Here is a 25,182-nt window from a genome sequence, read left to right on the forward strand (position 1 = left end):
GCGCACAGGCTGGCAAATGCATCGAATAAACCCATCAAACAGTTATCAACAGTTTCGTCACTGGGGATATGGCGGTGTCCATATATTGGGGGTTCGCAAAGGTGCGTCATCTCCCCACGAGACTCCCGAATGGCAGCTGTTAGGCTAACGACAACGTGGATGCCTTTGTCGTGAAGCTTCTCCCATCCTAGTTCCCGGGGTTTGCCGAACAGGGGTCGTTGCCCGAAACGAAATCGCACTAATATTGGGGGTATACGAAGTAGCGATAGATTATCAGATAAATATGGGTCCGTAATGGGTGTATAAATAGCAACAATGACGAGCATATGTATAAGAATAGATGACACTCCGTAAATATAAACAGCAAATAAAAAACGGCTTGAAAACCTTATCCTCCTGCCTTTTGGATACTTCACCTAAACAACAAAAAAACATCGACTTGTGCGACAAGAATTCACTTCTATTCTATTCACTAATACTCCCAAGCCTTTTACCAATAATTTATACAGTCTAATATTTCCCCTTCTTCAACCAATGTCATAAATTATTCAAATCGGTCAAAAAGGCACGGCCTACTATGCTCACTTCCGCCTTTTTTACCACGATCATCCTAACCATCGTCTTCTTTCCGCCGAGCGTGTCGGCAGTCTGCGTAGTCCGACTAATGAAATATAATTGGCCAGATGCTGATACGATTATGCGCACGGAAAATCAATTTGTCAACGAGGAGGTCACATTCAGACATGAAGGGCACGAGTTCCGAATTAGAGTGCTACGGGGTTGCGAGGGCAAAAAGACATATGGACTGATCCCTTCACAGCATTATGTTTTGATGTTAATCGGGCCTTATCCTGATTTAACACCTATTATGCCCATTTATAATGATCTCAGCGAGATCCCGCCCGGGAAAGCAAGCATAATGATTTGACTACTAGACGGATGCACTTTTTGAATGGTATATTAGTTCCACGCAGAGTGACTTAGTCAAGTTCAAGTTTAGCTCCTATTCGGTCATTTCAAGTCATAAGCTATAATATAATAGAAACCCGTGTTGCAAATGTCTGCCTACAAGTGTTATAATTGAGCAGGCGGCTATTCACTCATATTTGGCAAATTAAACACAAAAGATAGCTGTGCTGTTTATTTGCATGCGCGTATACACAATGTGAGGTACAAAACTAATAATCGACTTCATTTGTCATCATAACACACAGCGGCCGACCGCATCCCATCTTCTGCTACTATAAACTCTAAGTCCTCTTTTTCCCATCCCTCTGCTGCAGCAGGAAATTCGGTGCCGAAGCTCCCGGGCAGCCCCTGCCCTTTGTGCCGTTGAAGCTCTGTAGGACAATGAGCATGGCCGTGGCGCGCTTCTTGTTTGTGGCCTCGGACTGGTCGGCCGCATCTTCGCTAAATGTGATATTTTCACCAAACACGTTGCCCTGGGCCACGGCCGTCGAGAGCTTGGAGAGGAACGCGTCCCTCTCGGGTGGGCAGGTGCAGGGTATCAGGACTGTCTTTTGGCCGTTGGAACCGTCGCAGCTGCCGCGCTGCTTGGCGTTGGCATTGGTGTTGCGCGTGACGCCATATGATGGGACCAGGGCTGGATTGACGGCGCGTCGCGAGAGTGATGATGTTGGTGTGGTGCTGGTTGTTGGTGCAGCGTGCGCCAGCGCTGTGATGAGGATAATGATGGAGATGATGACCTGCATGGCGACTGTGGGGTGTAGAGATGACTTGTGTAAGTCGTGGAGTGGCAGCAACAGAAGCCGGTTGGATCCAGTCCAAATAAAATTACTAAGATCGCAGATCTTGTTATGTAGGTGAGTAACTCCTCTGACTCTTATGATAACATCTCGCTCTCCGTTGTTCCGGTCAGAGGATTAGGCCTCATATATAGTGAACAGAGCATTGGGAGAAGAGATGAAACAATCACAGGCTATTGTATGCTGTTTCGATTAAACGATGAGGTCCGTTTCAGCAAACAGGGAAGATAAAATAAAGGAGAAGGGGCAGGTGACATTGGATATGGGATTCCAGACATGCAAGTGTCAATCGCATCCATACAATGGCCTTTTTCAAGAATATGTGATCTACAAAGGGCTTTCCAGTCCACTGTAAAATAAGCAGTTTTAACCGCTTTTAGAAAACATGTTTGATGCAGTGGGGCCAAGAACATGAATGTTCCCAGCTGATCCGATGTGCCAGAACAAGAGGGCCAATCAGAGGTTATACCAGAGGAACTAACTTCCAATTAACCGCCAAAGAATTGTTTCGAGTTAAACGCCGAGCCCGGGGATCTACATATTATCCCCAGAGCTTATAAATACCAGTAGCCTATGCCTGCTGAGCAGGATCTGACACTTTTTCGCCAGGGCCGGCCCTTGGATTAGCAGCGTGGTGATTGTGATTGAAGCATCAAGATCAATAAAAGCGCTAGATTAAACAGGCCGAAACACATGTATAGACAAGCCTCTGTATAGAAAGAAAAAAAGAAAGAACACCAGCCACGCGATGAACTAGTTGGCTTCGTCAGGGTCGATGCTGTGAGCCTGTGGCTGGAGAAGAGGAATGCCCGCACATCCGATCGCTTGGTACTGCATAGCAGACGGCGAATACCGATATTTATCAACCATTTCTGTCTTATTTTCCATTTCCTGCACAATCAAACACCGAGAAGCAGAAAATGAAAGTTGGCGGCCATGTTTCCGGGCCAGGCAGTTTGGCTGCGCCCCGCGATGGAGGGCCTCCCGCATTATTGTTCATTTGCGCCACCCAATCGGCTGGAGAGGTCTACAGAACGCCGCACCCGTAGTCCAATGCGGTTGGCCACTGATGTAGAGGTGGTGTTTGTGTTGGCTTGTTTACCATTTGCCTTGGGTCGCACAGCATCATTGATTTTGTCCTTGGCGTACCAACAGCAGGCAGCAATATGCAGATATACCAAACTGGGCTGGGCTGGGCTGCCTCCAAAACTGATCAGATTCTCATATTTAAATGTGCAGTCACCTCTGGGAAAATTCTATTGTTGTGAAGGCCTTGTTCTACAGGAATCGAAAATCCTCGACCTTTCCCGCATACCGATTCTGTTCAAATTTCATTTCACTTTCATAAAGACATCAGTCTAAGCATTCCAGCAACCATTCCGAATCATGGGTTCCAGTGTCGATGCTCTTACTAGTCACCTTGGTCGTTTGGGTCTAGTAGATCCGCCCCAAAATGCGTTACTCTTCAAACCGAACAGCAATCAACGCTCCATCTGCCAGGGGTTGACGGATGTTCCCCTATACCTCTTCAGGCTTCACACGTCAAAATCGCCCGGCACTCTCGACAAGGAGTGGGCTCGCTCCCTAGACGCCGATGCTGGCTTGAGAGAGCGTAGTGAGACAGACATCCTGGAGCGCAAGGATGTCCGCGACGTCGCAGAGGATATCAGTGCCCATTTGTGGTGGAAGCCACGCCCGCGCTGCCACGACAACTTTGTCTCGTGGACAAGCTCTCCACTTCTGGCCTTGCGATACGCATACTACAGACACCACAAAGACGTACTACCCCTCGAAGAGATCAAGCTCTGCATAGTTCGTACCAATGACTTTGAACCTGGGACTTTTCTCCGAGACGCCTATTTATTTGATTACTACTCGCAACATGACCCACCAGTACCAGGGGTTGATCCAAGGTATTCAAAATCGCTCACCGACATGAAGAACCTGCGTGATAGGTTCTACTACTTTGGGGAGTACCTCTCGCAAGGCGCTCTCAATATCAAAGAGAAATGCAGCATAGTCAGTATGGATAAATTGGCCAAGGCGGGTCTACTAGATCTGTTACCTGAGTTGGATGATGAGACCGCGAGTTGGGAGTGGGCTAAATGGGTCTGGAAGCAAAGGGACAAAGGGAAATCATTTGGAGATGGCGACTGGGAAAAGGTCAAGAAAATCGCCTCCTTATTCGAGCCTGGATTCCGGGTACCCATGGCGGCGGCCCTTGTTTCCCTCAAGCCGGGGGCCGTCGCAGAATCACCCACAGAATCAACTCTCATCCGGAAGTTATATGAGCTCAGTCGTTCAGAGTCCTATCAAATGGCTCAAATAGGTATGGCTGTGTTCCCCTTAAATGCTGCTTTCGTTTGTTTGTTGAGTCAGCCAACTAACAAGAAGAACCCAAGAAGCGAACCGGATTGTACCGGACGTGGTAGACGGAGAGCCATGCTGCGGCAGTGAAAGAAATACAAAGATGCTTGATGACCGAATGCCTGAAGTTAGAAGGTTCCAAGAAGTCTTGGCTAACCTCGCCGGGTTCGCCAAGAAAAGGAAAGAAATGAAAGAAAGGAGACTTCGAACCGCGGTCATTCCGGAGGAAAACCTGGGACAACACCATGGACCTTCGCAGAAAGTCGAATAGGCGGAGTAGCTTTGGTAAACATGCCACCTTGGAAGGGTCATAGTTACATGGGAATATGGCGTAACTGCGGGATCGAATCAAGGGCTTGCAAGAGGAGGTCACACTAGTTAGGTTTAAATAAAGAAACCCAAATGTCTGCAGCATTTGAAAGCTAAAACATCAAGCTTTGCATATAGACTGATTTCAAATAGACTCGTTACCAACAGCCACTCACGATGCATTACGTTCCAGCAATGTCGCAGATTTCTGATAACGACAGTGAGGGTTGAATTAACAGACTTGATAGGCACATCAGACCTGAGTTTAGGGCTAGGCTCATGGCCATCAAATGGTATAAATTAGCCTGCCGATGTGGCCTGTTTTTTACTTCTCCAGGGGAGCGGCCTAGAAAGAGCATCAGTCTCTAGCTCCCAACTCTGCAGAAGATAGAGGTGCAAGAATTGACAACGGGTCGCTGGAATAACCCATCCTCGGCGAAATACGGCTTAGTGTAGTGGTGTGCAAGTAAGTGGTGGTGTGGCAGATATCATAGCGGCAAAGACTATATAGAGCTAGCTAGAACTGGTTCTCAAAATCTTGTACTTGAGACGAGATCTTGCAGAGATCGGGGTTCTCGTTTGACACCTCTTAGTAAAAGGTGATGAGATGCATTTGGCATGTGGGACATCCCTTTTGAACAGATGACCGGAATGCCACCGAATAATTTGTCATTAGGTAACCTAAATCAAGCTTCAAGCGGCCTGTGAGGGGCGCGGGGTTCATCATAAAGGTAGCTACAAGCGGTAGTTGAATACGTTTCGCGAATGCGTATCGAAGATCGATACGACAGGGGACTGATCGGACAAATTTCCTTTTCAAATTGGGTTATCAAGGTGAACTCAAAGAGAATATTTGGAATTAACAAACACCACGCCGTCGATAACCATAATCTCCGAATGATATCGAAATTCGAACGCAAACCTTTTTGCGATGATAAATACACGACCAATATCGGACCAGATATGAACCATATATAGGCCAAAGATATTTTAAACTGATCTAGTGACCTAGTCCAGGGGTCCATAGCGAAGGGGCGGCTGGAATTCAGAATGGACCATGTTTTTGACGTGATCAGGGATCTTTGACATTGACTCGACACCTTCGAGCAACACCACTTGTTGTCCAGCCTGGGTATGAATGATGAGGTCAGCAAGATAAATCAGGGGCACATGCAAGATAAGGGTGCCAAGGGGACCAAGAGATTTTGGTCCAAAATACAAAAGGTGAAGTATCTAGCCTTGACTTACAGCAAAGTGGTGAATCATGTGGCAATGCAACATGCTCGCGGCAGGGAACGATATGTCGTATCGAATCACGGTCCAGTCTCCGGTGCTATTCCCAAGCCTGCAACCATCGCGAATGGGAGGATCGACGAGGTTGAAGTGCTGCGCCATGCCGCCCTGTTCAAGTGCCTCTTCTACACTGTTCCAAGGGAATCCGCCCGTGCCCGTGCCTATGATCCAAGCTTTGTTGTTGTGCTTGTGAAAGGGGTGTTGGCTGTTGACACCAGCCCCGTTCTCAAAGATGATGTCAACGACGCTCCCATTAGGCAGCGAGCCTGCACCACCATATGTCGTATCGCCACGGGAGTCACCCTCCCACAGCAGAGGTGGAAGCTGCTGACGAAAGGCCTGGTGCGGTCCGATGTTGAGCGCCCAGCTCCCAGGGCCGGTCATGTTGACAAAGAAGCGAAGGGTGTGGTCCGACTTTGAAGGAGGTGGACGGGCGGGGTAGGGAACCAGCTTTTGCTCGTCCATTGCCACAGACGAAGATGAGATAAAGGTGCCATTCAGGTGGACCCATGGTTTTGTCTTGGGCACGCTAATTCGCGCTGAATCCAGTCCCGTTTCAGTTAGTCGACCCGAGTAGCGGAGGATGCCGATCCCCTGAATCATCTGTTCTCTTCGCAACGACGTCACCCGAACGGCGTATTCACCCGGGGCCTGGTCAAGATGCACGAGAATGGAAACGCGCTCGCCGAGGTTGCAGTTGGCGGCATGCACTTTTTGAGGATGCACAAACTCGCCGTCTGCTGCGACCACGTAAAACTCGTGCTCGTCAATGCTAATCTGCAGTTCGTGGTGCGCCCCGGAATGGATAAAGTTGATCCACATCCACTCCTCGCCGGGCCGAGCCTCAAAGACCTCGAGCTCGGCAAAAGTCTCCTCGCAGGTGGGGAGGTTGGAGTAGAGCGCCTGACCGTCCTGCATCAAGCAGCCCAGTGAGTTTCGGCCGGGACCTCCAACTGCTTCGATCTCCTCGGCCGAGTGACAAAAAGTCCTGCCCTTGTTGTTCAGCACGATCGAGTTGCTGCACCAGGGCACGATGCCCGTGTCGCGGTACATTATCAACAAAGTGTCCATGGGCTCGGCGTTCCAGTCGCTGATGACGACGTGGTGAGGATTGGCCTCGGCCCTTTCCATGGCAGCCACATCGACGGGCGAAGAGGATATGAGGTGATAAGGACGTGGTCTCCACGCCGCGGGCCTGATCCAAATGGGACCCCTCATGCCATCGGCAAACGCGGGGCCAAAGTGGCCATGATAAAAGTAGCTGCCATACTGCTGCTGGACCGTAAAGCTATACGTATAGTTGTCTCTTGGTTGGACAGAGTATTGCGTGACTCCCGGCACCCCATCGTTCCACGGCTTGTCAATTTGGTAGATGCCGTGCCTTGATCTGTCATGTTAGTCCCCCGGTAGCCAAGAACTGCCTTGGGGGAGGGAGGACTTGCCAGTGCATCGTCGTCTCGAATCCGAGCTGGTTCTCCAGAAAAACCTCAATCTCATCTCCCTCATCCGCCTCTATCAACGGGCCTGGAGTCTGACCATTGATGGCAAAGACTGGTCTTCCATGGCCATCACCTGCAGACCATTGGTTGGTGACGGTGAAATTGTATCTTCTCGTCTGGGCAGCGAGGCCGAAGCCCGCCAAGAGAAATATTGTGTACGTTGGATACATTGGATACATTGTGCGAGCTCTTGTCGCCGGGGGAAGTTCCAACACAGCGGCACCTATTCGGTGCTAAAGTACTAAAGTAGAAAGAGGACTACAAAAATATAAGGGGAAAGAAATGCCGAGAAAGAAGAAAGATGTTCCCTGAAGTTACCCACCCCGGGACCACACCATGGCCACACCGACCATCGCCCGGTGGATACTACTAGACCCTGGAAGCCATGCTCGGGTCTTACTCTGCAGTGTAGACTACTCATAGTAGGCAAAAGAAAAGAAACTGCCCGCAGTCACGACAAAAAGCTTAACTAGACTGATGATTCGTGGGTGCTGGGCCTGAGCGTGTTAGCCAGTGGCTCCAGACGGTGTACGATATCGTCTAGACTGGAGGGTGGAGATCGACTACCGGATACTGTTCCACAATATGCGAAACAATGACAAATAGCATTGTTCTTTTCCACCTTTCTTGGACCCTTATCGCACCTGGATAGGTATTATTCCGACCTGGTCAGCCAAGGCCCCATCATCACAGCGTCTGATACAGGCCTTGGACTGATGGCTTGAACGGGAATGAATCGCGCCCACTGCCATCCCTTTTTGAAAGCATACTGCTTGGAGTTTAACTAAGCAATGCCACTGTCGTCTCAACGTAAAACTTAAGGTTGTCAACTCAACATATTTCATCCAAAACCAAATCCAGACATTCTGCATATGTAAGATAGGTCAAGTTATCTGGCACCCACGACATCTTATTTGGCTCACAAACTCCTCGAATTCCTTATTCATACTTATGTACAGCCTGCGTTTACATTGGTACTTTTGCATTGGGTCCTTTCGCAGTGGAGTTTTCATACCTAGTCAGAACACCATGGATTGCATGACATTACTACTCGTAAAGCCATGTTCTTTTTTTCCCGTATCGGTTAGGTTGGCTACTTGACTTGATTTAAACTGGTAACATTCTGGGCTGGACTAAGGAGCCGCCACTTTTGCCTAGGTATCCAGCCAGTTTTCCCCACTTGCAGGTCCACACAGGAGATGTCTGCACTGGGTACTTTGGTGGAATTTTCGGCCGAGTCCGACACAAGCTATTATTATAAACAAATGTTACGCAAAAGGACACCAAGTTGGCAGGAAAGGAGACTACGTGATTTAATTAACCAAGAGAGTTTGGCGTTTTGAGTTGGACGTTATACGTTGAACCTTGTGCGTTGGGTATTGCGCAATGGGAACAGCTTTAAAAGGTGGGGACAACTGACTGCTGGATACCTAGGTAAACGAGGCCGCTCGGTAGTACAGCCCAAAATTGCATCTTTGATCGGCGTTATTGTGGTGCTGCATTGTCTTTAATCGACAAGGCTTTATTTGGCCCCACCCAGACCCACCATACGAGCCCGACAAAATCTCGGTAGAATCTTGATGGCGATAAGGTTTGAAACGTACAGTGTATGTAGTTGTATGTCATCCATCATGACAGTGGGTGGACACAGATGGGTGCCAAATAACTCGACCCTTAGTCGTCCTGTAAAGGTATCGACAATGTTGATTTATTGTATCGGAGTGTTGAGATGGCTACATCCGCGGTTGCTCGTGCCTGGCATGAAAAAAGTAAAAGAGAAAAAGAATAAAGTATAAAAGTAAAAAGGAAAAGTGAAAAGTTAGAAAGAAAAAAGAGAGAAAATAGAAAAGAAAAAAGGGGGAAAAAGAAAACAAAAGAGTAAAAAAGAAAAATAACTTTGGTTGAATTTCGTCCGATCATATCCCCACCTCACATGCCACCCCGAAGTACTAAAGTATAATAAACTTGGTAGTAAGACAGAGGTTCCACCAGTATTCGGCAGGGGTAATGGTCATGGTATCTGTAGCGGATAATCATTATGCAGCATTTGACGGGGAAGCTCAATATTATGGGTACCGTCCCTCTACCCCGTCCTATATCTTCATGTCTTTGTCCTGTTTTCAGGGTATCCAACGGGATGCCGTTGATTTGAAAATCTTTTTTTCCTCCTGAGCTATATTCTCCCACAGATCCAGGAGCAATGAAGAGCAAAGTGCTCCCACAAGAGACAGGTGTGCCCAGGAGGCATGTAACAGGAACAGGGCGCTCAAAGCTGCGGCCTGTTTGCTGGTCTGCAGTAGTCCTTGCCCTCGTCACCATCCCCACGGGACTGTGGAGTAGATACAATGGCAGTGATCACCTTAGCCTGACCAGCCTCTGGGGAAGACCTTCAGAACAAAACTCGGCCAAGCTGGTGAGGAAGTACAACCTACAGACTGGAGTAAGATGGATGAATCCAGGTATGTTACTGCTGTTTTTCTGATCAAATCAGACTGTCATGTCAACTGTATGCGGCAAGCTAACACCCAAGACAGATGGAGGTCGATGGCGGGTCATGTATACGTGCAACGGACAGTCACCATGTCCCACTCTGTATGCTGATGAGGGCGACATGGTTGAGTTGACGGTCAAGAGTGACGTTTACTCGCAGTCGACTATTCACTGGTCTGGGATCGGGTATCACAGGTAAGCACTGTTGATTTCTTCTGTCGAGAATAGTCATCTGCCCTTAATGGATATGTCCATCAACTAACATTGCAAATTGCAGCACTGGTGACTGGAATGATGGCACTGCTGGAATCTCGCAGGTATGGATATCAATCCAACTCACCCACGGGTAGTGTGCATTTGCCAGTACTAATCATCTTCATTCCATTTCAGTATCCGATCTTACCTCGTGGCAACTTTACGCACTTGATTGACACGACAGGATCGTGGGGACTCAACTGGTACGCCGAGCACACCACTGCGGCATCTGCTGATGTATGTCTTTGCCCTTGTGCACTTGTCATGGGTTGTACAACTTCCACCACATATTCACCTATGCATTACTGACAACCCCTGGCCAAAGGGTCTCTACGGAATGGTCTATGTGGCACCATCCCCTTCGAGGCCTCGCCCGTACCACCTCATCACCAATGACAAGGTGGAGTTGCGCAAGATCATGGAGGCCGAGAAGGATGCCCGCCATCTGGCAATCAAGAACCACCAGCATCGCGACACCGGGTGGAAGTTGCTCCGGATGAAGGCCGAGGGCTCCGAGTTTTACTGTTATGATTCTATTGTTGTCAATGGTGAGTTGACAATGTGATGCATGTTTGCGTATTTTTTTTCGTTGGCAGGAAGGAAATAGAGGAAAGATAAGGCTTGCTAACACACTGTTTGTTTCAATAAACTAGGCAAAGGTCGTGTGCACTGCCGTCAACCCGGCTTTGACGTCCTGAACGGTCAATCAATAGACGAAAAGGGCTGCATCCAACCACAAGGTCTGCCACAGGAGAAGTGTAGTCCCAGCACGGGCGACTATGAGGTATGGAAGCCTTCAACAGGCTCTAATCTTCCAAGATAAAACACCAAGCAATCAGAAAACTGAAACTCAACCCCAACATATAGATCATCGAGACGCAAGGACGAGCGTACATCATGCTCAACCTCATCAACATCGGCTTCGAGCACGGCGTCGTAGCCTCCATCGACAACCACAAAATGATCATCGTCGCCAACAACGGCGGCTTCGTCCACCCACAGGAGACCGACGTCGTCCAAATCCCCAGCGCCTCGAGGATCACCGTGCTCGTCAAGCTCAACAGCTTCGATCCCGCCGACGGCGACTACGCCATCCGCATCTCGTCAACCAGCCGGTTGCAGAACCTGCAGGGCTACGCCGTGCTCCGCTACCCGGGCGCCAACCCCCACCGCCCCATCTATGGCCAGCCCATGAAGCTCCCGCAGCCCGACGGGCCGGAAAGCGTGTGCGTGCTCGCCGACGGCACTGCCCGCGACGGCTGCGGGATAGCCGGCGGTCACGCCCTCGCCCCGTTCCCGCCGTCACCCCCGCCTAGATCCGCACATGGAACATCCTCGCTACATGCAGCGGCTGCATCGGCCGCGGACATCACAGTCCGGCTTTCGGCTGGAGAGCGGCCGTCGCTGACGGAGAAACATGTGCCCGAGTACTTCCTCAACGAGCAGCCGTGGCAGCTCTTCCGCTCCGCCATGACGCCGCTGCTCTTCCAGGACCAGAACGAGGACGCCACCTTACCGGGAGGCATGCACCGGCTGGGCAAGCCGGTCATCAGCGGAATCCCACTGGGCAGTGTCGTCGACCTCATCATCGAAAATCAGCTCAACGACTCGATCCCGCTGTACAAGCACGGCGTTCCGGCATGGCTACTTGGACTCGGCTCCAGCGGGAGCTTTCCTTATGCTAGCGTCCAAGAGGCCGTTGAAGCTGACGCCGCCGGCAGGTCCGGACATGGCTTACTTAACCTTGAGAACCCGGCTCTGGTCACTGTGCACGAGCTGCCACCGCTGGGCTGGAGTGTGCTGCGCTTCAAGGTCACGGCTAAGGCTGCAACTATGATCCATGCGGTCAAGCTGAGATATTTTGCTGTGAGTGACTGACCCCCTTTTTACTTTTGTTATGTCTTTGATCCAAGGTTGCAACCATGATGCTGCGCGATAAACAGACGACTGACCGTTGTTTCATGCAACTAGCTGGGCATGTCGGCGCCGATCCTCGAGGGAATTCTTCCAAACGATCCGGCAGAGTTTCCTGAGTCGGTGGCGAAGCGGCCCCATGTCAAATTCGAGCCCAAGAATGATGGTGTTTTCGGATAGGTGAATGACTACAGAATGAGCACCTATGTTCAATTGTGAACCAGTCACTTTCAGGTGCAAAGGCGAGTTGGAAGATACCCAGCACGAAATGACCAACCTATTAGGGACTAAAACTAGATTGTCACTGTCAAGTAGACTTCGGGTTAATCAACATTTTTATTTGGGCGATAATATATTGACTGCAACAGTAGCCACGTCGATACGTATCAAGAGTTTAACATCAATACTGCCCACGCCCAAGACCAAATATGACACCATTGAGATGATTAGAAATCCATTTTTTTAATAGCTAATGTTTCATACAGCACAGCAGATAATTGTCACACGCTTAGATTGCCCTCGTAAATTTCCGTTTATAACCCTAAACTGATGTTGCCAAAGCTGAGGGAAGGGTGAATCTTGCCTGAATTAATGTTACCAAGGCTGGGCGAAGGGTGAGCGTTACTGGAGCCTGTGGCGCAGTCGCTAGACTCATTTTTGGACTTCCGGGTAAAAGTTACCCCAACCAGAAACCGGCATATTTAAAAGATTTGGCCCAATTTCGGCCTCTCCGTATTCCAAATTCTGCTTTTTTTTTTTAATTTTCGTCAAGGGCCGGGTTAACGCTTTTGCGGGAATTTTGAACAATTGAATTATTTTCAATTCATGGTCGGAAATAAATCCAGCGATTATTTTAAGCTAAATATTATATATTTACGTGGGTAATTCTTTTTTAAATCACTTGGCGGGCAGAAAATAAATATTATCGACTGATAACTTATATTTTAGTTAGAATCTTACTTGCCTTTCTAGATATCACTTTATTTACTCTCGGACTGGCCGAATAATAACAGGCGGTATATCAAATAAATTTAGTAACAGCAGTTTAAATTTACCATACGTGATCAAAAAGATTTTGCCTGCTTTTTACAAGGTTATACTACAATGAAATATTTTTTATCTTATTTTCATATTCAACAACCAAAGCAAATAGTACATAATGTGGTATAAGCCCAAGTGGTATACGGTAATAATCAAAACTTGTCAACTTAAGTGACTATTCCACAAGACAACCATCATTTAAGCTTGAAAGTAGCTGTTCGCTTAACAAAACGAGTTTCTACCATTCAACCCCTGCTCTCTTTGCAACATGCTCTTCTCAGTTCAAAAATTTATTGTCCTGGCTGCCGTCACAGCTGCCGCCGTCCACGGCGGCGCTATCCTTAAAGGCGAGAGTGTCCTCGAAAGGCGAGGTTCTTCCAATAATCAAAACTCCCTCCACCCCCCGGGTTCCCCCAGTCACTTGAACACCGTCGACCGCCAAGGCTCCTACAGTGACAGAGATTCCAGAGACGGCTCACGTTCCCCCAGTCACTCAGACCTCGAACGTTCCTACAGTGACACAAGTTCCAGAGACGGCTCACGTTCCCCCGATGACTTAATATTCCAAGGTTATCACAATGACGCAGATCCCAGAGACGGCTCACGTTCCCCCAGTTACCGAAACGTCGCCAACCGTCAACGTGGCACCAAGCGTAAAGACGTCCTTGAGGGCAACGGAGGATTTTACATTTTTTGGAGCGACGAAAAGATAAATTTCGCCGGACAAATGCTTTTCGCCGGTCATCGACGGGATGAATTCAAGAAATATCAAGAAACGGATGAATGGCGAGAGACCGGTTATGATATTATTCTACAGTCACGCGCCACGGAATATGGAGTTTGGATTGACAGCAGTAACAGACCAGCGAAATTCGAGCTTGCAAAAAGAAAACTGATAGAAATGGGCTTTAAACTTTATCAGAGTAAAAATAGTGTATATTTTACCGCGAAAAATTTCCACGCAGTGGAGCGCGTGGAATGGAACGATGGGTCATGGAAAAAGCAACCAGGGTGTTGTAATATCGGATCTCGCCTCGCTGGCTGTTGCAGACGGCAGTGGAAATAATCAAATGCTAGTTTGTCTTTGATTATAAACCTCGTTTTTGTATAAGAGGATTTGGGGTTAAAGCAAACATTCAATAATTGCTGTATTTAGGTTATCTCTATATATTTCATACCGTCATACGTAAAGAAAAAGAGCAATCCGCAATTTGTTTTATTGCAAAAAAAGCGGTTGAGTCATTCTATTAGTGTTTTTCCAAATAAGGCACCCTGATCGCAGTTATAATTAATGACGGACCAGAAGTTCTTTGTGCTGTACCACTCCTGTTATACAATTATTGTAAGCTTAGCCGACCTGCCGAAGTGCCCGCAGTTTATTATAGTTTCCTTGTCTAACACGTCGCCCGAGTTTGTCGAACTGATATCGCCGAAATCATTGAAGGGCGGGCGTCCCTTAGCATTTCTCAATTTATCCCATTTTTGGGGTTGATTAAACCAAAACTTATCCGTCGCGAAAGATTATGGTTTTTTAATGCATTTACAGCGCACCACCACAGGTTTGAGCTCTTCTAGCGAATTTAATAACCGCGATTAATTATGAATGGGTAAATGTTGGTGTTCCGGATCGGGGGTCGCAAAGGTCAATGGATGAGTGTGACGACAGAGTATATCTTCAAATTTCAAATCATGTACCTGTACCCCTTCTGCTGCCTCCTCGCCGTTGCAATATCGACGCCGGCAAGGTCAGCCGTCTTCTGCAGCACAGCCAAATCCTTGGAGCTGAGCTCCGTGTCCTCGTTTTCCATCCTCTCCAGCTGCTTGTTCCGGCTCGTCAGGATGTACCACATCAACAGGCCACACACCGCCGCGATTGCCTGAAGGCCAATGTTGATCCCCATGGCCAGCTTGTACGAGGGGAAATCCTTCTGGCGGTAGGTAAAGGGCGTCCAGATGCTGGCCGAGTTGCCGATGCTGTTGATAAAGGCGAAGGCGGCGGCGCGTTTGGCGGGCGGGCGAGGAATCGCGTTGGCGATCCAGGCGTAGGTGGTGCCGTTCATGTTGAACACTACCACCATAAGGAAGAGCGAGAAGTACTTTGCGCCAAAGTTGTTGTCGTCGACAAACATGAAGATGAGGAAGCCCACGATGGTGACGCTGGGTTGTTGTGCTTGAGTTAGCAAGTGGTATAAATCGGATAGTTATACCCTGTTCAGGGAAGAACTTACGGAATCGGGTACATGTAGAACCAGAACCGGTTCCCGACCCTGTCTGAAAATACCGAGTGAACCAGCGAACCGACCGTGATGAACAGGTACGGCGGTGCGCAAAGCAGTAGGGATTTTACTCGGTCGCCACCAGCAACAAAGGTGCTCGTCAGAGTGGGAAAGAAGTTCTGGAAGCCAGCCGTGCCGGTTGCGCACATGTATGAGAGGGCGAGCACGTAGGTGCAAGGGTCTGTCATGGCCAACTTGAAGCCCTTGAGCTGGCTCATGCCGCCGGCCTCGTCCACATCGGCCTGGGCCGCTTCGATGGCTAGTCGGCGGTTCGCAACCTGTTTCAGCTCCGGGGAGAGACCCTTCCAGGTGTTGGGGAAGTCGGGGAGGACAAATATGAGGAGGAAACCGACAGCGACAGTGATGACGCCTAGAATACATCCGTATTGTCAGTTTATGTTTTGTCGTATCAAGAAGGAAAAGATTATTCTTTTATAAAATAAAACGACATACCCTCAATGATGTACAGCCACTGCCAAGGTGACAGACCATGCGAGTTACCCAAACCACTAAGAATTCCTCCTGCGATAAGGTTGCCAAATGCACCCGATATCAAGGATCCAGAGTAAAAGATGGACATGCGTAGGTTCAGCTCCGACTTGGTGTACCATTTCGACAGGTAGAACAAGACACCTGGGAAGAAGGGCGCCTCGACCATACCAAGGATGAACCTGCACGCGACTATCTGACCAAAATTCTTGACCAGAGAGGTCAGGGCAGACACGGATCCCCAAAGGATGGTGAAGAGACCCAGGTATAGTGACGGGCGACCCATGTAGTTGAGCAGCATGTTGGAAGGAACCTGAGCAAGGATGTAACCAACAAAGAGAATAGAAAGGCCGAGCTGATACTGCGAGTCGCTGAGGCTGAGGTCCCTCTCGAGGCCTTGAAGCCTGGCTGCGGCATAATTGTTTCTGTGGCGACGAATTTTTGTCAGTTACTGAAAGCAAAATGTCTTGGTCGTCGTAGAGCTGTTTATAGCAGAAAGAAAACCGCAAACTTACCGATCGATATAGTTCATGAGATAGACCAACACCACCAATGGCATAATGAGCGTGTCAATTTTTTTCTTGAGTTGCTTTTCTAGCTCCAGCTCTTCGGGCGTCAATTCGGCGGCCGAGGGGGCATCTCCAGAATGGTGCTCAACCCCGGGCTTTTCGTCGCTATCTCCGCCACCCAACAGGTCATGGTCGGTTATTCGGTCGGGGTGCTGCGTGGCCCCAGCCACATTCGGATCGCCCTTTGGCGGTAACACGGTCGCCATTTTATTTTTTCCGCGTCGAATATTGGAGAGAAGAGCCACGAAGATGGATGAGAAACAAATGAGACCTGTGCTCAAGATCGGATGACTGCTCGGGACGAGAGATGGACGACAAGGAGAAAGAAATCAGAGGCAACTCCAATGGGAACGAATCAGTAAAAAAATCTGCCGGATGATCATGGTTTTTATTTGTGCACCTGGAAACCAAAAAGTGATTCGCGTGGGCTTTTACCCGTCAGACCCCGGGGTCTCCGCATGCGGGGGTTTCATTAGATTGAGGACCGGTGGGAACGTGGGCTAATGGGATCGGATACAGAACGCAATATTACTACTACTGAACGTCACACGGTTCACGGAATGTCCGCATACCTGTCCTGTCTGTCGATTACGTAGTGTCTTTGTGGAGGCAAAACCAGCTCATCCAACGGCAGTTCCGCGGGTTATTTTTACCGGATCCCACCCCCGGCCTACCTCCATCTCTCTCCGCATCAGCTAAAATGGAGACCCCGTTCAAATGCGGGGGATTGGACTCGTTTAGCACCGTTGCCCAGCTAGTGGCACCCTCAGCTCAGCAAGCTTCGGGTGTTGCTACTGGACAAACCAAAGCACAGACGCTTGTTCAAGACAAGGATTGGGCCAAGCGATGAACAAGAGATCCATTTTCTCCATGCGATAGGGGAGGCCTGTCGGAGACACCATCTCCAATTTTATCCAACATTCCATCGATCAAGTGACCATCTGTGGGACGAACCAAGAACTTGGCGCAAAAGTTCAGAAGCCGCAAGGCCACCGACGCGAGGGCAGCTGCATGAAACCTAAAAACTTTTGCCCCCTTGAGCAATAGTTTTGCCATAGGTCTTTATGATCCGGTTGTATTAATCCTCTGCTTGATGTGCTTACTTGGGTACCTAGCTACCTATCTAGGTAACAACAAGCTTGAGAATGCAGATTTTGCGTTGAGTGACAACTGCACACCAACTGTGACATAAGAAAGCATCGCCTTGGCTGGGCGCGTGTCTGTCTGTTGGGGTCGAAGGTGATATCTCGACCAGTCCCGACGAATACAGCCCAACCCCATTCGCTATGGGATTGATGCTCTCGCGTTGCATGTATCCCTTCTGCTTCTTCAACAACAAAAGTGAAAGGAGTTGACAAAATAACACAAGAAGCTGCTGGTGCTCCAATGGAATGACCAATGGGGCTGATATCATATAATCATCCTTGGCCTACTCTTTATAGGTGAGAAATACCCAAAATCCCCTCTTGACAATCATCGCAACCAGAGGCAGTCAAGAGCCCCGATCGAGCGTGGATCTTGGAACGTGCGTCCATGGTTTCAGTTTCACGGGTTCGGAGTAGCAGGAACAGCACCGTCGGTAGTGCTGTCGTATAAGGCCCACAACACAGCTGTCCCAGTCAAAGGCCCAACTAGGATGGCAACAGTCACAGGAACGGTGGAGGCCACAAAAAGAAGGCCTTGACAATGATGGAAAGCTGCTTTTTGAGAGAGTTGAAGTTTCGATTTTAAAAGTAGCTGTCAGAACAGGTCATAATTAGAACCTCACGCTAAGCGTATAAGGACGGTTTCCCGTAAGCTCAAGATTCATCGAGGCAAATAAGGAAAATTAAAACCAAGCTTCGTCAGTAGACTATCACCTGTCAATGATTAGTGCACTCTAAGACTTGGATTTTCCAATTGTAAGGTTTGCAGTGGGCAGCAGATCTTGAGCATGAGTAACTTGACGCAAACCACATCCAGATATCAAGCATATAGGCATATGTATGCAAGACTTGATCGACTTGGGCTTTCAGGATAAACAACTAATTTGGCAGTTAGTTTGGTACTTAAAATTGTTTATTTATACGTACAGATTGCACATAGACGATGGACAAGGTTCGGCCATATGGGTATTCTGTCTCTGCGACTCGTCTACCCCCAGCACCTAATCAGCCTGGATTCGATAGAGACTATACCGGCCTGTTATAATTAGAGACGGCATTTCAACTGCATGTAGTGTTGGTACGGTAGGTGCCTTGGAATATGCTTTTAACCTCTTCAACCTGTATTTCACGTGATCGTAGAAGTCGGTCCCAGGGACCGTCACGGTTCTGGTACAGCTCCTCTCGTGGAGTTTGGATTGTGTATGCACTCTCTGGCCTGTTCTGAATCCATAGATGCTGACAGTCATAATTAGTTGCTAGGACACAGGTACAGCGTCCTGTACACCATTCGGATCCAGTGCTGAGTGGGTTTGGCCGGCGTCACGAAACGTTCAAGGGCTTTCCGCGAGAGCTGTAAAGTGAATATTTGAGCTGCGAGGTCTCGGGCTCCCCAATACATGTCCTCCCAGCGGGACCAGATCATGCACACCAGTTGGCTCTTGGTGCGACCTGGCGGTGTCGTTTTCCTCAACGACGTCAAACTCGCCGAGATCCATCATGCGTAGCTGTAAAGCTACCGCTACGGCCATTATAGACTTATCCACTACTTGAGCAATGTTGTTCGAAGGATATGTAGTGACGCGTCGCTCTTATGAAGGTCACATTTTCATCCCAGCACTTTTTAGCAGAATACTTTGCACCTTGCTCGAGACATCTGCAAGTAGTTTTCTAACCCAGTTTTTCCCTCATCCTTTGAAGATACAGTATACCGGTAGTGGTAAACAATCAATTGGATTTGAATCGCCGTCTATGACTTTGCTACCAGCCCTCTTTGCCTTATTCTCATTCCACAACACCTCTTTTCTTTTCTTTTCCTTCACGACCTGGTTTGAAAGCCCTCTCAATAGTCCCCAAGTCATTGTCTCCGGTCGTTGTCGCACTGCATAGCCTGAAAACTACGCCAGACAGATCAACCGATCAATGGGAGTAGTTTCTAACATGGCAGCATCCTTTTTATGAGGACAACGTTAGCAGATATTTTCGGGTGACAGCTGTAATTCATCTATTCTCACCGCACACAGGGAAGTAAGCTTCTTACGCTAGGTGAACTATTTGCAGCTTGCATCGGTACAGCATTGAACCTTTCCAGATTTGAGGCATGCTTCAGGTGTGTCATTGGGACAACTGCCACTCTCTTGGGACGAGTCCTGAGCTACGCACTTGGCAGCCACGGAAGCAGCCATACCCAAGGCAAGGAAACAGATCTTGATGAGGTTGAGCTGCATTTTTTTTCTTATCGTCGGTTTGATTTGTGGATTGAGAGAAAAGGATATTTGTGCGAGGAAATATGTCTAAGGAGCCAGCAACCCGTAAGCAAAATGGCGAAACGGGGAGGTTTAAATATAACTTGGTCAATCAACCTTACTTTGTCACAAAAATGTGTTTCTTATAACATCTTGCAAAGTCAAGGGCTCAAACCTGATTTTATAGTACACTACTCAGGTATAAAAGCTCATCAACCCATATTAATGTTTCAAGGTGTTTCGGCGGGTTGCGTACGTTGGTTCTCCGTCCGAGGTGAAACTCGCATCGTTAACATCTCCCTGGTCACAACTTTAACTATTTTCGGGAAGCTACCAACAGATGGCAAAAGGTCTTGGCTTATTCTGTGGCTATTCTCCACATAACACAGAGTTCTAACTTATGACACGCATTCTGGCTTTTAGTCGAGGTTTCTTACCCTTTCTAGTCAGAAAAAGGCTAAATAAAGTTCAGTTGTTATAAGATCATGCCGTCCAGATAAGTAGGTAGTCTGGAAGTCTCGTAAATATTCGGCTGCGAACGACTTATACCTTGTGTGATCCAGTTTCTTCGATTGTGAATGGACAAGAATATACTCCTGCTTTACGTCTGTAGACGAACCTGGCCAGGGGCCAACTGAGACTGGATCTCCTTCCTATAAGCCTTCGGAGTATAAACTGTGGTAACTGAGTCATGGATGGCTGTTCGAGCATTCCGGGTAGTTTTTTTGGTGATTGACAGCGGCATTGATGGTAGGGATGGGGATGGTTGACACTAGAGAATAGGTGACGAATGATTACTACAAAAGGCGAGCCCCTGACAATGAATATTATGATTTGATTCTTGCATGACACATGCATGTAGTGATAATAGTACGTGTCAGTTAAGACTCAGGCTAGGCTATCTGTTCTTTGTTTAGATACCTATGTTCATCCCATTTCCTTATTTACCATCATTATCATAATCCAAGCCCAGAAAATATATACAAGAAAGTTCCCAAAAGTCAAAAGTCAAAGCCAGCTTCCGATTCCCAAGATCACCCAAGACCCTGTTGACTCTAGACACGGGCAGCGATAAAGTCAACAGCCTCACCAACCCTGGCACCATAACCGCTGTGCGCAGAGGTGATGATGAGGGTACCCTCGCAGACGCGGTCGCCCGTGTTGCAGATGATGAGGGACTTGCTGGCGTCGATGCCAGGGATGCGGCCGCCGTCCTGCTGCTTCTGGGTGTCGCCAAAGGTGACGCCGGCGGCGATGCGGGCGCTCACGGCGGCGGTGGTGCCCTCGACGGCGCGGTGGACCAGGGCGCCGCCTTGGCTGTACCCGGACACGACGATGCGTGCGTTGGGGCACTGGCTCGCCACCTGACCGATCAGAGTCCGGAAGCTGGTGGCCTCGCTGGCCGGTGCGCCGCCAGGGTTGAGGTTGCCGAGCAGCGAGGCAGAGTAGCTGACGCCCTGGACGGCCACTCGTGCGGCGCCAAGGCGGGTCTTGAGGGCGTTGCCCAGTGCTGGGCCTGGTTCCTCGCCCTGTTGAGGGAGAAAAAGAAAGCAAAGGATTAGTGGCTGATCATTGTCTTAAGGTAGGTGCGGTGTTTGCCAGAAAAAAAAAAAAGAAAAAAAAAAAAAAAGGGGGGGACTTACCATGTTGCCAGATTGACTGGTTCCGCGAGCGTAAAGCAGAACGACGTCCTTGCATCCACCCGAAGTGAACTCATTGGCAGTGGTTCCAACAGTCTGGCGGATCTCAAGGATGGGCAAGGCCGAGGCGGTGGCCGCCAGGATTGCCGTTGCGATGGAGAGCGAGAACTGCATCTTGTCTGGTTTGGACGGAAAGAGTGAATGACCGGGCTGGATGGAGAGACTGAGGAACGAGTCAACGACAGTGACGGGACTGGTGAGCTATTTGACTTGGTGGTCTTGGGACTGGAGCTTGCTGACAGGATGGGTAATGAGGATACCAAAAGCAAAGGGAAAGAAGATTGCCCTTATATAACTGCTCCCCGTTGAAACGCCATATATTTTGCTTTTGCATCGTGATGGTGATGCATCATGCACGCCAGCACGAAGGCGTTGCCCAATACGGAAGGTCTCTGGGTACAATGTGTGATGACTGGAATCTTGAATGTGCTATTCTAGAATAGTCTCAGGTACGGACGGGTAGATACCTACAGTACAGTCTCCAGATGGGGATGCACACGCAAGTCACACAGCGCCCAGACTTTGCTCCTCCCCCACGATTTGATCACATTTACAAGATCATTACTCGACATGCATCAGGGCTTGGGTTTATGCGGGTACACAAGGTGAAGCAGTTCAATTTTCCCCTGGTCACTTTACCTCCCTAACTTGGTGCTTGTAGGCTAAAGTGCATCCCTTGGTCTGTTGCAGATGCACCCGAGATGCAATCGCCCCCAATCTCCCTCATATCGTAGATCATTCAAATCTGACCGACTTTGTGTTGCCCCAGGGCTGCACAGGCAGGACCGGTTCTGAAATTTAGCGCCGGGGGGTTTTATATGAGGATGCATAAATGATCGGACCAAGGGTGCGGTATGGGCAGTCAGACCGATGCTGACGAAGATTGATTCTGGTCGGCGTCAATTAGTGCCGGCAGCTTGATTGCTTTCTTGGTTCTTGCCTTTTGAGGCAGCCACCATCCGTGTGTTTTTGCTGCCGGCATCTTGCAGGCCAAGAGGATCCAAGTGAAATAGCTACCGGCCTTCTGCATTGCTTCGAGATTTGAATATCAGGCGCCAGAAGCGGAAGCTCGCTTCAACCAAAAGCAAGAATGGCATCCCCCCGCGGATGTAACCTTGGAAATGCAAGTTCGGAGGGGCAAGCATGGCAAACTTGCGGGGAAAAGGGAAGCTGAGGGAGCTTCTTCACAGCTATTGCTCAAATTGACAGATTGGCAGGGGGACAAGCTCCACCAGGTTGCAACAAGGGCTGGGCTGAGGGGCCAAGATATGCCCAGCCACCCCAGAGAACACGTGTGCTGCTGGTATTCCAAGAAAACCCCATGTCGGCCATGTCCAAATTCCAAAAAGGGTTCCAAAGCCGAGAAGAAGGAGGGGAAGCAACTAAGAGATTAGTTCCTGCAGACCTCACTACCGGTGGTAAATGGATCCCAAAGCCGGTCAGGTAGGTACCGAATGGTATCCAAGTACTATGTATTCAAGGGCGGACCAAGGGAAGAACAAGCGGTTTGACAGGTTTTGCCGGGAATCCAATCCAACAAAGGTAAGTTAGTACCTTGACAAGCTTAATTAACTAAATCTTTAGTACCATAGGAGTGGTGCTAGGGATTTACAGTGGAGTTTGTTCCCCCGCAAGAACGGAGTATAGCTCGGGATAACCTTGCCCATCTGCTCCGCTTCAATCGAGCTCAACAATTAGGTGTAGCACATTATGCCGTTGAATCTCAATTTACCTTGGGTTGCGGTCCACCATTGACCGGTAGCAGCCGCTTCCGCCCCCATCATCATATCGAAAGCAACTGCCCATCCCTGGCTGCCTTGACCCGGACGCAGAGCGACATGGTCTTCAAGTAGCGCACGTAGGCGTCCGTGCCGATAACAAAGGGATTTGTGACCGACACACCAGCCGCAATCAAGTCAAAGTTATAGATGGAGTTGTCCTGCGTCTGGTGGTTGGACATCAGAACATCGGCACCCTTCTCCTTGGCCTTACCGGCAAACTTTTCGAAGGATGCGATCTGCTGACCCATTGCCTTGGCTGTCGCTGGGATTCCACCGCCGCCGTAGAAGCCGGCAAGGTGCTTCTCGCCATTGTCCATGACGGGCACAAAGAAACTGACCGTCCCTTCAGTGTGTCCGGGAGTGTGCACAAACGAAAAGGTCGTGTTGCCAAACGTGAGCTCCTGCCCGTCCGTCAGAGTCTCGTTCTGGAACGGTGGCACCAACCCCTTGGGGCCAACGGGGTCTCCGGCCTCAAGCACGTCCCACGCATCTTTGGTGGCGTACGCCGGTATGCCAAACGTGTCCTGCAGGTACCGTACCCCACCATAGTGGTCGGCGTGCTCGTGGGTGATGATGATGGCCCTGATGTCGGAGCCCTTGTACCCAAACTTGGCAAGGCCCGGAAGCACCACACCCTTGACCTCATCCGGGTTGTTGAGCGCGTCGACGAGCACCAAGCCGTTATTCCCGTCGCCAATGTCAAAGGCCCACGAGGAAACAAAGCTCTCGCCCACAAAGTGCACGCCGTCGAACGGCTTGGCCGGGCGGATGAAACCGCTGGACTGTTGAGCGTTCGCGAGGGTGCTGTAGACCTGGCTGGCCTGGCAGCGGTGGCGAAAGTGTGGGTAGAGATCCGCACCTGCTGTCCTCAGGGCCTCTCCGAGATATCGCGTGACGTTTTCCTTCTGCTGGTCGGGGAACTCGGTCACGTTGAACCACCCCTTGAAGTCGGTCGTGGCGCTGAGCTGCTGGGCAAAGGCAGTGTTGCCTGCCAGGATCAAGACCGAGACGAGACTTGAAAGGAAGTACATCGTAGTCTCCTGGCAATTGAGGTGGTAGTCCCCAATCTCTCAGTTATCTTGCCAGGCAGGAAAGCTGTGGCCGTATATAAAAGCAGTCATCGGACAGTCAACCCCGTTATCACACCTACATCCTCTTCCCCCGCATCCTGAATCCTCTGGATGTAGATGCAAGTTGAACCAGGCAGTTGCTACGGCATCTTCATATAATGTTACGCTGTGTATATCTATACCGTAACGCTTATTTAGCAGGTTCATCCAGCTGCTCATGGTGCGATCAAGCAGAACTTGGTTACTAAAACAACAGATAGTTAATCTTATGGTCAATTGTTTCTTTTTTTCGCGATGAATGAAATGAAAGAAAAGTACACGAGCCTCTTCAAATTCTAGCAGTGTTGTTACTTGTTAGTCAGGTTGCTGTCACACGAAACACTTAACATTCGAGGGGTTCCACCCCCCTTTACTTCTCAAATATGTCGGATTCATGTTCTCCCGACCTTTTGTCTTGGAATTTCGCACTGCATCATGAATATTAAACGCCTGACCGTATTTTGAACAGTTGTTCTTTCACCGAAATGTGTATAGAGGATCTTGTGGTCCAACTAAGGTGATGTTGGCTACCTAACAAGTTAATGTTGATCCAAGTTCTGGTAGCCTTACAAAACCCTCGGTTCTGTTTAGCTTGGTCGGGCCATTCCGAAATGCTGTCTGCAATAATATATGTGGAGTCAAGTTCCATCCATTTGCGCTTATGGATACGACAATTTCATCACGACCGATGGCTGTGAGTTCTTATTTAGTACCCGCATCAATATTAAACATGCAGCAAGTAATAAGAAATCAAATTGATGCCCATCCAAATCCAATCATGTGCTGCCGAGGTTTAAATATTAGTATGTGAATGCCTTCGTGATGGACATGAAGTGTGTAGGGACAACCTCGTCATCCAAGACCACGCCAAGCAGTTGACCAAGTAAGCGTTCGTCAGGAACGAGTCGTGCCAGCCCACCTTAACTTCGTTTACTC

The 25,182-nt window shown here is 49.1% G+C and overlaps 8 protein-coding genes across 8 annotated transcripts; 2 read left to right on the plus strand and 6 right to left on the minus strand.

The window, feature by feature from the left end:
- Positions 1-1,250: 1,250 nt before the first annotated feature.
- On the minus strand, positions 1,251-1,712 carry PgNI_02529 (uncharacterized protein; the record flags this gene model as incomplete). The annotated part of the gene is made up of 1 exon (XM_031122594.1): positions 1,251-1,712. One exon carries the CDS (start codon positions 1,710-1,712, stop codon positions 1,251-1,253), a length of 462 nt encoding a protein of 153 aa, XP_030987233.1.
- A 1,292-nt stretch (positions 1,713-3,004) lies between these two features.
- On the plus strand, positions 3,005-4,609 carry PgNI_02530 (uncharacterized protein). The gene is made up of 2 exons (XM_031122595.1): positions 3,005-4,095; positions 4,169-4,609. Exons 1-2 carry the CDS (start codon positions 3,153-3,155, stop codon positions 4,402-4,404), a joined length of 1,179 nt encoding a protein of 392 aa, XP_030985960.1. The 5' UTR covers positions 3,005-3,152; the 3' UTR covers positions 4,405-4,609.
- Positions 4,610-5,450: 841 nt separating this feature from the next.
- On the minus strand, positions 5,451-7,413 carry PgNI_02531 (uncharacterized protein; the record flags this gene model as incomplete). Its single annotated transcript, XM_031122596.1, has 3 exons — positions 5,451-5,570; positions 5,691-7,122; positions 7,154-7,413. 3 exons carry the CDS (start codon positions 7,411-7,413, stop codon positions 5,451-5,453), a joined length of 1,812 nt encoding a protein of 603 aa, XP_030985959.1.
- Positions 7,414-9,434: 2,021 nt separating this feature from the next.
- Positions 9,435-12,073, plus strand: PgNI_02532 (uncharacterized protein; the record flags this gene model as incomplete). The annotated part of the gene is made up of 8 exons (XM_031122597.1): positions 9,435-9,693; positions 9,769-9,919; positions 10,002-10,041; positions 10,115-10,216; positions 10,305-10,527; positions 10,633-10,763; positions 10,847-11,845; positions 11,951-12,073. 8 exons carry the CDS (start codon positions 9,435-9,437, stop codon positions 12,071-12,073), a joined length of 2,028 nt encoding a protein of 675 aa, XP_030985962.1.
- A 2,304-nt stretch (positions 12,074-14,377) lies between these two features.
- Positions 14,378-16,692, minus strand: PgNI_02533 (uncharacterized protein). The gene is made up of 4 exons (XM_031122598.1): positions 16,215-16,692; positions 15,664-16,124; positions 15,163-15,580; positions 14,378-15,091 (listed from the first exon to the last, which is right to left on the minus strand). Exons 1-4 carry the CDS (start codon positions 16,472-16,474, stop codon positions 14,617-14,619), a joined length of 1,614 nt encoding a protein of 537 aa, XP_030985961.1. The 5' UTR covers positions 16,475-16,692; the 3' UTR covers positions 14,378-14,616.
- Positions 16,693-18,662: 1,970 nt separating this feature from the next.
- PgNI_02534 (uncharacterized protein) lies at positions 18,663-18,942 on the minus strand (the record flags this gene model as incomplete). The annotated part of the gene is made up of 2 exons (XM_031122599.1): positions 18,663-18,764; positions 18,811-18,942. The coding sequence occupies 2 exons, from the start codon at positions 18,940-18,942 to the stop codon at positions 18,663-18,665; spliced, it is 234 nt and encodes a 77-aa protein (XP_030985956.1).
- A 1,590-nt stretch (positions 18,943-20,532) lies between these two features.
- Positions 20,533-21,594, minus strand: PgNI_02535 (uncharacterized protein). Its single transcript, XM_031122600.1, has 2 exons — positions 21,300-21,594; positions 20,533-21,185 (listed from the first exon to the last, which is right to left on the minus strand). The coding sequence occupies exons 1-2, from the start codon at positions 21,468-21,470 to the stop codon at positions 20,712-20,714; spliced, it is 645 nt and encodes a 214-aa protein (XP_030985955.1). The 5' UTR covers positions 21,471-21,594; the 3' UTR covers positions 20,533-20,711.
- Positions 21,595-23,139: 1,545 nt separating this feature from the next.
- PgNI_02536 (uncharacterized protein) lies at positions 23,140-24,168 on the minus strand (the record flags this gene model as incomplete). Its single annotated transcript, XM_031122601.1, has 1 exon — positions 23,140-24,168. The coding sequence occupies one exon, from the start codon at positions 24,166-24,168 to the stop codon at positions 23,140-23,142; it is 1,029 nt and encodes a 342-aa protein (XP_030985958.1).
- Between the last annotated feature and the right edge of the window lie 1,014 nt (positions 24,169-25,182).

The sequence above is a fragment of the Pyricularia grisea genome (assembly GCF_004355905.1).
Source record: "Pyricularia grisea strain NI907 chromosome Unknown Pyricularia_grisea_NI907_Scaffold_1, whole genome shotgun sequence".
Classification (NCBI taxonomy): domain Eukaryota; kingdom Fungi; phylum Ascomycota; class Sordariomycetes; order Magnaporthales; family Pyriculariaceae; genus Pyricularia; species Pyricularia grisea.